At 36.2% G+C, this 17,694-nt stretch overlaps 1 protein-coding gene across 3 annotated transcripts in view; it reads left to right on the top strand.

Annotated features, from left to right (window-relative positions):
• The window catches only part of OSBPL9 (oxysterol binding protein like 9), a 112,451-nt gene that overhangs the window by 29,222 nt on the left and 65,535 nt on the right, over nt 1–17,694 (top strand). For 2 of the 3 annotated variants that reach the window (XM_006919184.3, XM_006919185.3), the window contains exon 3: nt 4,949–5,027. The exons of the other annotated variant lie outside the window; for it this stretch is intronic. In XM_006919184.3, coding sequence (XP_006919246.1) covers nt 4,949–5,027 — 79 coding nt within the window. The remainder of the gene's footprint in view (nt 1–4,948; nt 5,028–17,694) is intronic. 3 annotated transcript variants of the gene reach the window in all.

Raw genomic sequence — 17,694 nt, forward strand, 5'->3', positions numbered from 1 at the left:
GTCAACGTTGTCTGCCATTCTGGTGGCAGTCTTAAACCAGGCAGTCCTAGACAATGAATAAAGAAAGAAAGATAAATGTAAGGTATAAGGATTGAGGAAGAGCATACAGAAAATCCAAAAGACTCTGCAGATATACTGTTGTTAGAATTGATAAGTAAATTTAGCAAGGTTACTGAATACAAGGTCACTCTGCAAAAATAAATTGTATTTTAATATACCAGCTACTAGGAATTAGAAAGTGAATTTTTAAAAATAGAGAACATTTACCATAACATCAAAAACATTAATTACTTAGAAATAAATATTAACAGAAGGTGGGCAAGACCTCTACTCAGAAAACTAGAAAGATTACTGAAATTAAAAATGACTTAAATAAGTGGTTCATTCCTAATCAATATCATAGCGTGTGTGTGTGTGTGTGCACATGTGTGCATATGACTTGTTCAGCCGACTCTAAAATTTATAAAGGGCCAAGAATACCCACCTCTGATTCCTGCCTTCTCCATCAGCAAACAGACCAGTAGAAATGGTGACTTGTTCTCACCTGCTGTTCTAGGAAGAACTGGTTATGACTAACTATGGTGATGGTGTTGATTCATAATTTATAAAGGCCAAGAGAAAAAAGTTGGAGGACTTACTCTAACTGATATCTAAATGTAAAGGCTTCCAGAAGATAATGTAGGAGAGTATTTTTATGGCCTTGTGATTGAGATAGCCCTCTTAAGACACAGAAAGCACAACTGCAAAGTTTAACAGCAATACATTGTACTACGTCAAAGGTAAGAACCCTTCATGAAAAGACATGGTGAGACTGCAAAGGCTGGCAACAGGGTGGGAGAAGATATTTGCCTAATTTATAACCAGTGAAGGATTTATATCCAGGATATAGAAAAAGCTCCTACAGATAATTAGAAAATGGTAGTGCAGTCTTGTCAGTAGGCAAGAAACTATTGCACAAGAGGATAATCAAATGGCCAAAAACACGAAAAGCTCATTAGTTATCAGGGAAATAGAAATTAAAACATTTGAAAGGTACCATTTCTCACCTGCCAGAATGACTAAAAAGTGTTACTGTAGATGTGGAGCAGCTGAAACTTTCACACCTCATTGGTTGAAATGTACTTGGCAAAAACACTTTTGAGAACTGTTTGACAGTGTCCATTAAAATTGGCGTATGCATAGCCTATAACTTAGCAGATTCACTCCTAGATTTTTATTTAATGGAGATACAAGCATGTGTATAACAGGAGATATGAATAAGAGTGTCATAGCAGCATGGTTCTAATAACCTAAAACTGGAAACAACATAAATGCCCATCTACAATGGAATTGATAAATAAGTTGTGGATATCCGTACAAAGGAATACTAAATATGTTTATACCAACAAAAGTGAACAAACTACTGCTATATGCAACAACATTGATGAATTTTACAAACATTATGTTGAGTGAAAGAAGCCAGACACAAAAGAAAATATATGGTATGAGTCCATTTCTGTAAAGTTCAGAGACAGAGAAAACTGGCTTGTAATGTTAGAAGAATAGTGTTTATCTTTGGGATGGAGGGAGGGGCTCATGATTAGGAAAGGTTACAAGGGGAACTTCTCTTCAATGAACTTGTACAGTTATGATTTGTGTGTATGTCATTTTCAATATAAAGTTGTGTTCAGATGACATATGTAAACTATTTACCATAATGTCTATCTCATTGAAAATATTCAGTAATTGGCACTATTAACTATTCACTGTGGTTTAGTTCTCTGTGATGACAAAATCTGGGTCAGTGCTGTTCAGTGTAACTCTGTGCAGTTATATAAATGTTCTGTATGTACATTGCTGGTTCAATCACCACTAGCCACATGTGCCTACTGAGCATTTGAAATATGACAAATGTGACTGAGGAACTGATTTTTAAATTTTACTTATTTTTTATGAATTATAATTAAAAGTTAACTACCCATATATGGCTAATGGCTGTCATATTACATAGTTCAAGTCTAGAGTATTAATGTGAGGAATCAGTGACTGAAGGAGAATGGCAGTGAAGTTTATTTGAGCTGAACAAATCAAGCAACTGAGAGGCCAGAGTGTCAGATGAATTGTGCATCTGTACACTGAAAAACGCTCAGGGTAATGGCAAGACCTGATTGGGTGGGGGATTTTTAGCTAGATTCTAAAGTCTTCAAAGAGGCATTTGGATAGAGAGGGGAAAAGTGTAATGGACCAGAAAAGATGCTTTCTCCCAAAATAGGTTGTCAGAGATACTTAGGTAGAAATGTTTCTGAAGCACAGCTTAGGTAATCAAGAGCCATTGACGGAGTTTCAAGAAAGATATGGTCAGCACCAAAACAGTGCTTCAGAGCAGTACTGTGTGATAAAACTAGTAAGGTGGTCGTTGGGGACCTGAGGGAGTACAGTTTGTTGCACTGGTGGGGAAGGGAGCTAGATTGCAATAGTGGATGAAAAGTTAAAGCATGGCCAATTTTTAAAAAGCGCCTCTGTGAAAACAGAAAGGAAGTGGTAGCTAGGGGGAGATATGTGGTTTTGCTTTTATTTTACAAACGATGGGGAATTGAGCTTGAGGAAGGACATAAAAAATGAAATTGCTTGGTGTGTGTTTGTTTAGTGTGTGGAAGAAATGTTAAGGCTGAGTACATACAGAGTCTGTGAGGTAAAGAGTAAGGGGCTAGATATGACAGTAGAAAGATTGGTTGTGTCAGATTTTGAACAGTCTTGAATAGCATTATGAAGAAATGTTGACTTTATTTAATAGTTCATGGAGAGCCAAGGGAGGTTTTGAACATCTGGATCTTCTATAAGAGTCTATACTTTAGAGGTTTTACTCTGGCTATACCAAGGACTGTAGACTAAGATGTGGCCAGCCTGAAAGCAGACAGATTGTCTTATCAGACAAGGAGTAATGTAAGAGCCTGAATTAGGGTAATAGCGATTCATAGAATGGAGAAGTGTTGGTGAGTTTGAGATTATAGTTCAGAGGTGGAATGAGCACAATTTGTGGTGGAATGTGGGATAACATGTATAGAACCTCGAGGTTTCCATCTGAGTTGACTAGGTAACTGGCACATTTACATTAAGAGCCTCAGATTAGGGTGAGTTATATAGCTTTGTTCAGATATGATTCACATACCATACAACTCAGTGCTTTTGGTATATTCACAGAGTTGTGCATCCATCACCATAATCAATTTTAGTATATTCCCATTACCCTATAAAGAAACCCGTACCCATTATCAATCCCTTCTTATTTTACTCCACCTTCTTGCATCTACCCCAGCATTAGGTCTCTATGAATTTGCCTGTTCAGACATTTCATATAGATGGAATCATACAACATGTAGTCTCTTGCGACTAGCTTCTTTCCCTTAGCATGTTTTCAGAGTTCATCCATGTTGAGATTACTTTTTGCTTTGTATTATATTCTCCTCTTTGCATGTTTTATCTTTTCCACTGAAATATAAGTGCCTGAGGGGCAGGGCTTTTGTTATATATTCAAGAGCTGTATCTAGCACATATTTTTCTATTTAGTTATGACTTAGCAAATATTTGATACATCATAAATTAGAAGGTTAACTCAGTTGACCACAAAATTAAGTTAACCAGAATGATCTGCTCCCACACATGCTTACCCACTGAGGTGTGTCTATATTTTCTGTCATGGAATAAGTAAGATACCATGTCAGTGGTTCTAGTTCTGCCATTAACCCTTTGTGTGACCTTGGGCAAGTCATAATACTCTCCGGAAATACTTTCTTTACCTGAAAAGAGGGATAAAAATCCCTACCCCATCTGAAACTGAGGAATAATTAAGATAATTCTGCTGATGCGATTTGTATAGAGTTGGAGGGTTCATCCACACAGCCTCTGAGAACAAATGAATAAATGTTTGGCTCTGTTATGTAATCCACCTGGGATAGGAGTAGCATTTTTTTTTTTTTTTTTGATGGGTATTTTGTCTCCTTGAGTCTTTTCAACCCCCATTTTCAAGGTCCTGATTTTGTCTGTGGCACACTACTTCTTTGTTACCAACCTGGGACATTTTACCTACCTCATGTTCTCTAGCTTTTCTCTCTGGAATACCTAAGACATGTATTTCTTAAGGACGCTAACCAATAGACTATTTTGCATAGCTTCCTATCACTTCCCTTAATCCCTGTTTTCTTAATAATTACATGTAGTTGAATGCAAAAACATAAAAGTTTTAGAACCCACCCTTCCTGAAGCAAACAGTTTTATAAACGCAATCCCCTCCTTCTCCCTCTTTTGGAGAATTGTTCCAGCTTTTATTTAGAAAACATATACAAAGTTTGTATTTGAGTGTCATGTATCTAAATAGATAAAATAGTTCTTGACTTCGAAGATCTCATAGCAGATCAATGGGAGGAGGCAAACATAATAAACAGATAATCACGGTATAATGTGGAAAGTGCAGTAGCAGAGCTACGTACAAGTGCTTATGGGAGCATACCTGGAAGGAGTGATTGGGACAGTGTTTTGAAGCCAGTATCACCCAGAATTTCTACATTAACAAGTATAACAGAAGCAGCCAGATGAAGAGCCACGTGTGCTCTTTGAGTCTCACAACAACCTGGTGAGGCAGAGGTTTTTAACTCTCATTTTAGAGAGCAACCTAAAGCTCAGAAAGGCTCAGCGAATGCTTCTTAAACACAGATTCTGGACTGAAGCTTCTGTGGTTGTCCCCTCCCCCTCCCACTACATCCATGCCCCTTAAGATAGAAAGTACTGCAGTGCCCTGCCATCCCCTCTCCTTTCGTTCATCTTAAGCAAAACTAAAGTCTCAGATACCCCTTTTGTGTGTCTAGCTTGCTTCCAGTGTCGTCGGTGCATTGAGCATTCCAGGGCTGTAGCAGTAGTGAATATTGCTGATGTCATTGTTTGCCTTATTGGGATTTTGCTCTTTGTTTCACAGGGAGCTGTGATTGGTATAGACGATGAGGACGACAGCACCTTCACAATAACTGTTGATCAGAAAACCTTCCATTTCCAGGGTGAGCTGAAAGAAGAGATTCTCTCTCTTCACAGTCCCAACTGCTTCTTTCCTTCTCTCTTGGGTTGTTTGCTGGATGACTTGAATGGTTTTGCAACTGATCCTGCATGAATGAGCGCACAGGAACGTTCTGGATGAAGTGGTACTGCAGGTTAGGCAGGGATTTGTATCTGCAGTGGATACAGAGCTGTTTGAAACGACTGTGGATCTGGCCGCAATTGGAGATTAAAATTTTAAAGGATAAAAATCAGTGAAGGGAGAGAGTAATGGGCTGCTGCTGCTGCTGGCTTGTGTTTACAGAAGGTTGCTGATCTTCTTTATCAAGGAGTGTGGGTCTGCTTCTGCATGAAGAGTCTAAAGACTAATTGTGAAGGTTGCAGTGTTTGTCTGTGTAAACTCAAAATGTAAATTAAATTGAAGCTAGTGGCGACCTTTGGTTTAAAGGTTTTGCTTTGCTTCAAGAACTACAAGTTTGCATTCATTTCATCTGCATTTCTGTGTCTTGTCTGCCAGCCATCATTTCTCTGCTATCATCCTTTTTATAGTTAATAACACCAATGCCATCTGCCACTGCTATGTTTCGGCATTGCATGCTATGGTTCACCGGTAGAAAGGGTAAGGTACTGTATGATCATTCTCATTTCATCTTGCTTTGAAGAATGTAAATCAGCAAATAAAAGTTGATTTTAATGATCCTGTCATATATTAGGAGCACCTATTAGCTTTGTTAGTAATGTTTTTGTCATTTTACCTATCCAGAGTAACCTCTATTTTATGTCTAAAGAAGTCCAAGAAACTTAGAAATGAGAAGATTGGAGATGTTAGCACTTTCTCTGAACTACAAGTGACAATAACACTGCGATAGATGCTAAGTATACTAAGATAAATAAATATTAAGTAAATTAATAGCTTAAAAATGTTTTGGTTATGAAGCCTCACAGTGACCAGGTATGTTATATGAGAGGTTCAGACAGTTGTTGTCATTCTGTTGGGATAGTATATTGCAGTTATTTCCATTGTCCTGTTTAAGAAATTGACATGTAGAAATGAAAGATGTAGCTTATTTACAGTAAATACAAACTAATGTACTCAAAAGTGATATTGCTAACGCTTTTAGGGAAAAGCATACTTAAAAATGTTTACTGTGTTTGGTCATATTCTTTATTTAGAGCTGTTAAACTAATGATACTGTCCTGAAATTTTCATAAAATTCTTAAGACATTTAAAATCTTATTATGAAAGCCCAAGGCCTTTATTTATTTTTCTTGCTTTTTTAAAATTTTATTTTATTAGTTTCAAGTATACAGTACATTGGTTAGACATTTATATAGTTTATAAAACGATCCCCCTAATTGCTTCTTCTCTCCTCTGGTTCTCCATCTAGCCAATATATTAATGCTAACTGCATTCTCAAGGCCTTTATTTTTAGATTAAATATATAATGCTGTTTATAAACTAAAGCAGATAATGCCCACACACTACAACTCTTTTCTTGAATGAAGTTGAATACTTTCATGCGTTTCAAATAATAACTGCTGGATGCCGGTAAAGGCTGCAGTATGGAATTCTCTCTGCTGCAGTTACTAAGGAGATGCCTTCTTTGGACTTCCAGGAGCTGTATTATTTTCCTCTTTAAAGGAGAGGAGACTCAGACTCTAGAGCAAAGGCACCTCTACCTTCTGATTTACTTATAAATTATTTATGTTAAACTGATCTCCCCTTTAATAGTTCCAGATTTATGTGGCTTGCTTGTAAGAGAAGCAATTCCTTTAATGAATTATTTAAATGACAGGGATAAATAAGAGTTATATGTATTTTTAAAATGGATTCTTAGTTCAGAGACTGACGTAATGATTACTTTATTTTCTACTGTGATAGTTATGGGAGTCTCAAGCAACATGATATTATCTAGCTTTTTTAAGAACTCAATAAGACTATATATATTCTTGGCAATAAGAGTTATTTCACATTCATAAGTCCTTGCTTATAAGAAAATCTCTGAAAGTTTGATAAAAAATTCTCAATGTCTGATCTTATATTCTTGATTAGAATTGAAAGCAAGTTTAGTTGATACACATTAACATATGTCTAAATGTATTGAAGTTTTTATTTAATATGCCAGAATTTTTTAAAGCAAATGAACTATCAACTGCTGAATCTACAAAACAAATTCTAGTTCTATCAACTATTAAAGGGAAAGCTAGAATTTGTTCAGATAACATTTATTTATGTTTTTGACATTATTCTAAGTTCCGGGGATACAGTAGTGAACAAAACAGATAAAATTCCTTGCCTTCTTGGCATTTCTCCTCATCCATTCTGGTAAAGGAGAAAGCCAATATACAAGATAAATTAGTAAAATGTAAGTAAATAATGGAGTGCTAAGTCCTAGGGAGAAAAAAAAAGCAGGAAAGGAAAAAATGAAATAGAAGTGAGCGTGTGTGTGTGTGTGTGTTGGTGGGGGTGGAGAGTTGAAATTTTAGAGTGGCCAGGGGAAGAGTCATTGGGATAGTGTCTTCTGGTGAAAGACCTGAAGGAAGTGAGGGAACAAGCTCTGTGGCTTTGGTGTGTGGCTGGAGGAGGGCGGGGGGGTTGCGGGGAAATACATCATTCTAGGTGGAAGGAACAGTAAGTGCCGAAGAGTGTGCCTGCCATGTTTGAAGAACAAGAAGGCCAGCTATGGTTGGAGTACAAATAACCATGGTGCAGGGGCAGTGGGAGATGAGGTCTAAGAGGTAACAGGGAGCCTGGTCATGTGAGGCCTTATATACCACAGTAAAAACATTGAATTTTATTGAAATGAGAAGCCATTAGAGGGTTTTAAGCAGATGAGTGACATGGTATGATTTTTTAACAGTTATCACTCTGGCCTCTGTGTTGAGAATAAAATGCAGGAGGCAGAGACAAAAGCAGGGAAATTAATTAGGAGGCTGTTGTAATCCATATGAGAGATGATGGTGGCTCCCATGGTAGCAGTGGGGGCACGGAGGCAGTAAGAAGAGGTCAAATTGTATATGTGTGTTTAATCAACTTTTTTGAGGTATAATTAACATACAATAAGATGTACACATTCCAAAGTTCAGTGAGTATTGACAAATTTATTTGCTCATATAACTGCTACCACAATCAAGATATAGAACATTTCTATCACTCACAAGATTATTTTAGTCTTTCAATCAGTCCCCACTCCTAGCCCCTGGCTCCAGGCAACTGCCAATCTATATTTTTCTTGCAGATTTTCACATAAATGGGATCATACATTATGTACTATCTTTTGTCTGGCTTTATTTTAGCTCAGCATAATGCTTTTAAGATTCATTCATGTGTGAATTGGTAGTTTGTTCCTTTTATATTGCTAAGTAATAGTTTATTGTATGTTTTCGTATTTATTTTGAAGGTTGAAATTTAGTACGTGAGAAAAAGATAGGAGTCCAAGTTGACACCAAAATTTTTGGCTTGAGCGACAAAATGGAGTTATCATTAACTGAAATAGGGAAGATTGCAAGAGGAGCCAGTTTGTGTGTGTGTGAGGGGGGTTGGTGAGGGATGTGGGCATCAGGAGCTTGTCCTTGGACATGCTTATAAACAAGTTTTAGGTCTCTATCAAACATCCAGATGGAGCTGTCAAGTAGACAGTTGAAGTGCAGAGTTCAGGAGAAAAGTTCACGCTGGAGAAATAAATTTGGAAGTCTTTGGCATATAGCTGATATTTAAAGTTATGAGAATTTGAGAGTAAGGGTAAAGAGAAAAGAGAAGAGGTCCAAGTAGTGAGCACTGCAGCACTCCAGCATTTGTTTGGAGGGCACAGCCATGAGGCAGAACTAGCAAAAGAGGTTGAAAGCAAATGGAAGGAGAATGTGGTACCCTGGAAGCAAGAGTGAAAGTGTATTTAGGAGGAAAGAGGCATCAGCAACTGTGTCAAGTGCTCTTTCCTGATAGATCAAGTTGAGGGCTAAGAAATCACAGGATTTAACAATTTAGAGTCCATTTGTAACCTTAAGAAGAGCCGTTTTAAGATCATAGGCAGTGCTTTCAAGTTCTGTTGTAAAGGGAAGGTCAAAAATACGGCACTAGCTGGAGGGGAGAATGAGAACAAGGGAGTTTGTGTTTTGTTTTAAATAAGAGAAATAATAGCATGTTTCTATGCTATTGTCAGCGATTCAGTAAAGAGGAAAAGTTGAATTGTTGCATCAGAGCCCCTGAGAAGGCAAGAGAGGATGGGACCTAATACACAGGTGGGTGGGGGGAGCATCGCTTTTGGCTATGAGCTTGGACAGTAGAAATGGGAAAGAAGGTCAAGTGTTGGGAAATAATATGTAATTGGGTTGTTACCCATTACCTTCATTTCCACTATGGTTTAAATCTCTAGCTGTCCTACATATCCTCTGTTCTGAAACCTCATTTATTTATAATAAAGAGGATTGGTGCCAGGAAGAGAAAAAACTTCCCTGAAGCAATAGGTTATTTATCTTTACAGTGATTCACAGTTCTGGTAACTTGATATTTCAGAATATCTCCAATTTTAAAGAGATGCCAATAAACTTTCAAAACAAAGTCAATTTAAATTACTTCAGTTTTGAAAAGGCAATAATTGAAATTATAATTCTAGCATGTTAGGACTTTAAAAAGGTTTGTAAATACAGCTTTCTTCTGTCCTTTTTCAGAGATATTAAAAAGAAAATAGTTGCCAATTTATCTTTATGAACTGGTTATTTTTTCTTTTGAATAAGGGCCAAAAAAAAAGATCCCTTGTGCTATCAGTCATCTAAAGGTGTTTGCATATATAGGTTCTGGACTAGACACTGGGTGGAAAGCAGCTTTGGTATTATACTGGCTATTGAGTTCAAACATTTATTTTATGTAGTATGTGTACTCCCTGCGCTCAGAACTGAGGATATGTAGGTAAATAAGACATGGGCAATGATGTCAGGGGACTTTAAGGAAGTAATTATAATGTAATGTGAAACATGCTAGAGTAGTAAAAATATGTATAGGGCACTGAAATAAAATTATGTTACCACATAATTCTTATAATAATAATCAACATTAAAAATAATACTAGCTCTGAAATTTCAAGTTGTTCAGAAATATATAATGTAAAAACTGTCTTAGTGAAAGTCACCTGTGACTGGTCTGATAGCTAACCTTTTCAACTCAGTCCTTTAGAGCTCACACATTTATTAAAATGTAGAATTCCTACATATCAGCCCAGCGATGAAGAACAGTGTTTAATTCAGAAAAGTTATATCGATCAAGTATATTAGGGCAGCATTGCTCCTACTGCATTAACATCAATCAACTCAGAATGGCATGTCTCATCATTAATCATTCAGAAGAATAGACAGTACATCATTACACTAACCCATGGTTGAAGCTTGTATTTTCTGCCTTAAAAACAGCCATTTCTTCATTATCATTAATAAAAAGATTCCATTATCTTCTGTTCATTATTGACTTTAAAAAAGTTTCCCACTGCAGTTTTATATTTTTGGTTTTTACATGACAGCCCTTCCTAAAATAAAAACAAGTAAATAACCATTTAGACTGTAAGGGAAGTAAATCAGGTATAACTAATTCTCTAATTAGATGTTATAAATATAGTAGGTGTTAGTGGGGAAATGCCACTGAATTTATATATTGGGAGTTTTTTGTATTGTAGGAGGATTGGATCCCACTGGTGTACATTTCCTCTTCCTAATTTGCTTTCTGTTTAAGATCTTTCTTGAATATTTGAAATTGTAATTTTTCCCAAGCTTAACCACTGTTTGGCTTAGTGAGTAGCTAGTATTAGGGTAGATGTTTAGTTTCATTTTTTTGTTAGTAATTTATCTTTTTATCACACCATTTTCTTTTCCATAATTTCTAAGTAGTAAAATTAATATCTGCTCATAGTAGAAATTTGGGAAAATAGAGTAGCATAAAAATACCAATTATCATTCATAATCCTGCCACCCCAAAATAATTATTAATAACATGCTTATGGATTTCCTTCTGATCCTTGAGTTGTTTTGGGTGTGTGTGTATTTTAAAAAATTGAGTCATTCTGTGTAAATTAAGTTTTCAGATTTTTAAATTTAAAATATTATGAACATTTCCCTATGAATCTAAAAGTTTTAAGTTCTAAGATTTTAATAGTTAAATAATATTCCATTTTGTGAAATTTAACCATTTTTTTAACCATTCATCTATTTTAAAGGTTTTTTTCCTGTTTAAAATAATATTTTATTGAAATCTTTGTACATAAATCATTAACCAAATCATTAGGATAAATTCATAAAAGAATTTGTCAGAAGAAAAGCAATCCTCCCTAATTGCTTTTAAGAAAGATTGTTGGTTTTTACTCCCATCTGCTTCATCAAACTCCTAGGTATTTAGTATTATAATTTTAAAAGAATGCCAACCCACTCTCCCCCACCCCCCAAAAAATTATTTTAATGTGTTTATTTCTTGTTTGGTGACTTGTTAATTTCTTTGTCCATTTTTATTGGTGGTGATGGTGTGCTTATCTTTTTCTAAATATCTTTTTTGGAAGGGCATAGGGAATAATCTTAGACTTATTCATTAACTACTACCTGAGAAATTGCTAATATATATTGTTAAGTAATCTTTTTTACCCAATTTTAAAACACATTGCTTGGTACCTGTTAATGTGAAGACTAAATTATGATATACAAAGAAAAGAATTTTCCTACTTTAGTGTATAATGTGTACCTGAAAATATGCATGAAAGTAGACAGTGTGAGTTGAACAAAGACTTGCAGGTTATAAGGGGGATGTATTCTTATCACAGTAACAAAGTCCTTAATGACACCTTGCCTTTTAGACATAATATTCGTAAGATGTATTCATACATTTTATTACTTTCCTTCAAAAATAAACAATGGGCCAAAATCTTAAGGAATTTCCCATTGATGATAAAGATGTACTGTTTTCAGCATGCTTAATGGTTTCTCATTATGTTCTGCTTATAAGATTTGTTTATTATCACTCCTATTGACACTTTAATTCTTATTTTTCTATTAATCAAAAGAATAGCATAGTAGAGTGCAAAATATATTAAAATGGTGTAAAACGTTCATTTGTTGCCAGATAGAAGAAACGTTGAAATTTTCTCTGAGGAGTTAGTGTACAATAAAGTACAGATTATATGAATGTTCAGTAGGCAAGTACTGCTTACGTAAAATGTAATCTCATACCTGGAGAAACTTTGGTGACTCAAAACTAAGTTGAGAGACAGTTAAGTATTACATTGTATATACCCTTGTAACTGTAATAGGAGTTCAGGGAAGGAAATGATAACTATAGTTAGATTTCCCATTGTTTTCAAACTTTTAATAAAAGCATGTTATATACGCAGTCTTATTTAGAAGCCCAGATGTGAGACAGATAAATGTATAATTGCTCTGAAGTCAGAAGATTGAGAGCTTAGGGCCCTGCCCAGGCAGCCCCTAGCTACTTTGAGAAAAATAGCAGTATTCAATTTCATTCATTCATTCTTGTCAATAAATATTTGAGTGCTTACTGTATACCAGGCCTTAGGCTAGTTTCTGAGTATAAAGTAGTGAGCAAAGCAAAATGCCTATCCTCAAGCATCTCACATTTTGAAAATTATTATTCTGGAGGAGGTTTCCTGGTTGCCCAATTTCAGGTAGTTCTCTGACCCCAGATTAAATATACCTGAAGTAAAGCTCTATCTCCTGGTAACGCCTAGACCGCACTCACCCTTATTTTTACTTTTAGACAGCTAACTATCTGGTGAATTCTCTAAGAAAATGTTCACTTCTGCCAAGGTCATCTTTGTCTTTCCAACCTCCTTCATTAACTTTACATGCAGTCTATGAACATTCGTTCTCATGATCATGATTTAATAAATGTACACTACATGTAACAGTGGTCCAGCATATAAATTCAGGTTGTATTCTATCATTGTATTTTCTCAATATTAAATTTGGAGAACCCTAAGACAGTTTGACTAATACCCTTGAAAAAGAATGAGAATTCAGATAAACCATAAAGAATCTGCATCTTTGTTGTGTTGCTAGCTTTATGAGGGCATCTGCCTTGGGTGACCGCCTCGTGTGAGGAATCAGGATCATATAAAAGAGAATTGAGCTGAGTCCTTGCATATGGGTGATTTAAGTCAAGTAGAGATTGGTGTCAATGAGATTTTTTTTTTTATCTTAAAGAGGGTGATTGCAAATCTTTTCTGGAGAAGGTGATTATGTTCTAGAAGTGAGCATCTGATGAATAAGAGAAGGAAGTGGGGTAGAGAGGAAGCAAACACTTATTAAGGGTATAGTTAGTGTTGTGCTAGGTACTGTAATCCTCATGTTTATTTGATAGATATTTTTATTTCCATTTTATAGATAAGGAAACTGAAGCTTTAATCCAAGGAACATGTATAAGAAGTGGCCAAGCCTGGATTCAAACCCATGCTGTTTTCATTGCATGGTGCTGCTTGTTAATGCTTTCCCTTCCTTGTTACCCTAACTTCTCTTTTAGTCACACTTCTAACTTAACTTTTAGAAGTTAGTCACACTAACTTCTCTTTTCATCATGCCTTAGCTTCTTTGCAGTTCTAGCTTCACTGCTGTTTTCTCTTCTAAACAGTACAGCATGCTTCTGACTTTGATAGCAGTTAGTGTTTTCATGCTATCATGTGGTTTGGTTGTCAGAGTTTCTCCTGTACTCAGTGTGTCCAAGTTCATAGTTGTCACTGTGTGGGGGCCCAGGGGAGGCAAGGGAACCTGGAACATTGATCAGAAGAGACTAGTGTGAATCATGGCAGGTAGCATGAGGTGAGCAATCTGTCACCAAGTGTGAGAGAGGTTGGAAGACTGGCCAAAGAAAGACTCAGGAATGTTTCCTGTGTGGATTTAAAGAGCAAAGAGTCAAATATGGTTGACCTACTGTACCCTCTTTAATTTTAATATGTCAACTGAGGGAGCATACCCAAGTTGCTGAGGAAAACAAACCAAACATATCTTCTCGATTTTATTCCTCTTTTGCAGAGGAAGTCCTGTCTACATAGGAAGCCTAAATGTGGAGTAGAGGGTCACTAGTAAAATGAAGTTGGCAATACTGACCTTAGAATTGTTGTGAGATTAGAGAAAATGCATGTAAATACTCAACATGATGCCTGGCAAATAGCAAGCCTCAAAAGATAGTAACTGTTGTTATTATTTTTATTTTACAAAGTTGCTGATGATTATGGTGCTGCTGTTTCTGGGATTCCTTTCTCTCTTTTTTTTTTAGCCTAGGGTTTCGGCTGGAAATAACCCAAATTAGGTTCTTGAAAATGGCACATACTGAGCATGGTACCAGGGATACAAAGCTGATTCCCTGCTATTCAGGGAGCTCTCGGTTTAATAGGAATGACTGGGGGAATATTTACTAGAAAGACATAATGGGGATAGCAGCTGGGTGCAGGTTCTGTACCAAAGGCTTACTTGAATTTTCTCATTTAACTTTTTTAAACAATCCCGAGAGACAGTGATGAGGAAACTAAGGCATGGTATGCTAAATCACTTATTCAAGGTGCATATTTTGGGACAGATAATTACAGTACAATGTAAATACTATAGACAGCTATGGATATGTAGAACAGAGAACTGGTGGAGGCAGGGAAAGCTTTACAGAAGAGATGATTTCGATGCAGGTTTTGAAGGATGAAAAAGAGAAGGGGGATAGGCATGGATAGAAGCAAAAGGAATGAATGTTTACCCAACTTCAGAAGAAAGAGAAACACATTCCAGGTAAAGGGAAGTTATATGCAAAAACTTGGAAGTATGTAAAAGGATGACTTAAGTTTGAGAAATGTAAGAAGTGTAGATATATTTTAGAATAGTACATGGGAAGTGAGAGGAAGGAGGCTTGAGTTTGGTCTGGAACTAGATGGGTGATCAAAGGTTATTCACATACCAGAATGAGAAATTAAAACACCTTTTTTATAAATTAGAGTGAGGCATTGGGTATTTTTGTCAGGGAAGGGTCATTGTCACATTTGTGGGAGCTGTTTGTGGGATGCTTTGGAGAGAAGTGAAATTGAAGGTAAGCCCAGTTTGGAGCTTACTGCAGAGGTTCTGGAGCGAGGTAATGAGGTCTTGAACAAAGGCAATAAGAGTGCCCCAGAGAGGATAAATACAAAAGATATATGTATAACAAACAGAATTTGGCAACTTGTTGCACGTAAGAGGATAGAGTAAAAGAAGTTCAGAATCATCCGTGGCTTTCTGGTAGAGTAATGGGAGGATGATGGCAATTCTTTGAGATGAATTGAGGACTATATATTTTTCACTGCCTTGACACTGGGCCGTACCTGATAAGAACGCGTATGCCCTCAATAAATATTTTGTTGAATAAAAGTGTAACTTTGGATTATTTCAGTGATAAATGTAATTGTTTAGGAAAAATATGTTCAGTTGTCCCACTGAAAAAAGCTTCAGAGATTCAGATCCCTGAGAAAATAGTCTTCATTTAAAAAGAGTCACAGACCAGGGACTTAGGCTTGAAAAGATGTACTAAGATATGTAGGAGACAGTGTCTGACTTTTACTTGCTCAGGTATTCTCTGAGTTTTAAATGGAAAGACTACACTTAGAAAATGACTATTTGAAGTATGTAGATTTGTGCTTGACCATGGTCTCTGTGTGGAAGTTTCGAGCCATCTTGCAGAACTTTTGAATGTGAACCAATTGAGTCTTTTCCTTTTAGGAATCTACATTTTTTTGGTTAATGAGATAAATTGAGGTCATGCCATAAATGCGTGGAATGGATCTTTTTGAATGGATCTTTTCCTCTGTGTATGATTTTGTAACATCATGCATTGGTCATTGCAGATCATTCATACATGGACACATTTTATTATGTGACATTTTTAAAAATCACATTTATTGATATTGCTCCAAACTCATCAGAAGAGGCTTTAAGTGTTGAGAATCTGTGAAGGTCATGGTCACTGGTGAATATAAGTTTTCTAAAATTCTAATGTTTTCTTGAATGCCTGAATTGGCAAACAAACAAACAAACCAAAATTGTTAATTTTCCTCGAAATGAGAGGGTCACTTTGGTCATTTGCAGGAAAATGTCTGCCAAATACTCCAGTGTGAATAATATAGTTTGTCAGTTGTCCTTTCAGGTAAAAATGATGTTCCATTAGAAAAGTTAATTCATAACTCAGACAATTGTGCAAGTGCTTTTCCCTGAGATAATCATTTTTGGTATGCATCAGAAGTGCTTTATGCATACTTCCCATTTGCCATGAAGACTATTTAAAAAGCATATACTCAAGGGTTGAGATTTAAGGGTATTCTTAAGTGAAATAGGATTTTTTTTTTCCCCGAAAGTACATGGGAGTGAAGAATACAGTGACTACGGTTCAGGTTAGTGCCAGTGCCTCCATTTGTGCCAAGGTACCAGCAGTTTTGCCACCATTGCTCTTCCACCATCAGTGCAGATGCCAACACAGTGAAAAACACAGAGAGCATCTTCATGTTATCTTGAAAATAGTTTTGCCACAGGGACTCCTTGGCCTCACTGCCCCCTATTGTTACATATCTTATATCACCTGATATTCCAGCAGACCAGTGAGGTAGCTGGTGATTTTAACTCCTTTTGAAATTTATGGATACATCTCAGAGGTGTTAAGTGCTGTCCTCCTGAGGTCACACAAGTAGTGTAACTAGGACTTGAACCCAAGTTTTCCGACTAGTTTTAGCTCTTGTTCTTTCTATTTCATATACTAACTCCAAAGCGTGAAAAGGTTTATATTGTTATCTCTTAAGAAGGACTTTGTCTAGCACAAGAGCATGGGACGAGGCTTATTTAACAGGGCTTGGGTTGATTGAAGCCTAGGCACTCCGTTTTTATTTGCTGCTTTCTAGGTACTATGTCATTGCAAAAGAGTAAACTTTTCTGTTTATTCTGAAAAATAAGGATAATAATACCTATCATATGTAGTTGTTGTGAGGTTTTAATTAGTTAATACATGTTAAATGTTTAGAGACATGTGTCAGACCATGCTGACACAAATTAAGTGTTCAATAGAGTTAGCTTTTATTATTTACACAGAAACAAGACTCAGGCATTTCCACTGAGGGAACAGCCTGAGTCTTGTGAATAGGGACTACAATGTAACTGAAATGTAGTGCTTCATGGAGGAGTCTGTTGGGAATTAAGATAAGAAAGTAGATTTGGACCCTGATTATTGCTGGCCTACATCTATAAACTGTTGCTCAGAGTTGTGCCCCTAATATCTAAGACAGTGACTAGTGCATGGCATGTATTTATATACTATCAGAGTATTGAAATATTTGAATAAATTTAAGGAAGGAGAGATCAGATCCTCTTATCATGGGCAACATATGTGGATAAGGTGACATTTTAGCATAGCCCAGAAGAATGAATAGGATTCTAATAAGCAGATATTAGAAGCTGTTAGAAGATAACCAACCTCTCACTAAACAATGTACTACCCAACCAAGTGATTTTACTTTTCAGGAGACTAGATTACTTGAGATCATAGACTGTCTTATCTTGGTGCATATCTCTAGCATAATACCTGATATGTCTTGGGGCTCCATAGATACTTGAGCATTGTCTCAGCACATCATCTTGTAAATATTGTTTTTGCATAATGTTTTCATTTTACAATAACTTTCAGAGAAAAGG

Source organism: Pteropus alecto, unplaced genomic scaffold, assembly GCF_000325575.1.
Source record: "Pteropus alecto unplaced genomic scaffold, ASM32557v1 scaffold25, whole genome shotgun sequence".
Taxonomy (NCBI): domain Eukaryota; kingdom Metazoa; phylum Chordata; class Mammalia; order Chiroptera; family Pteropodidae; genus Pteropus; species Pteropus alecto.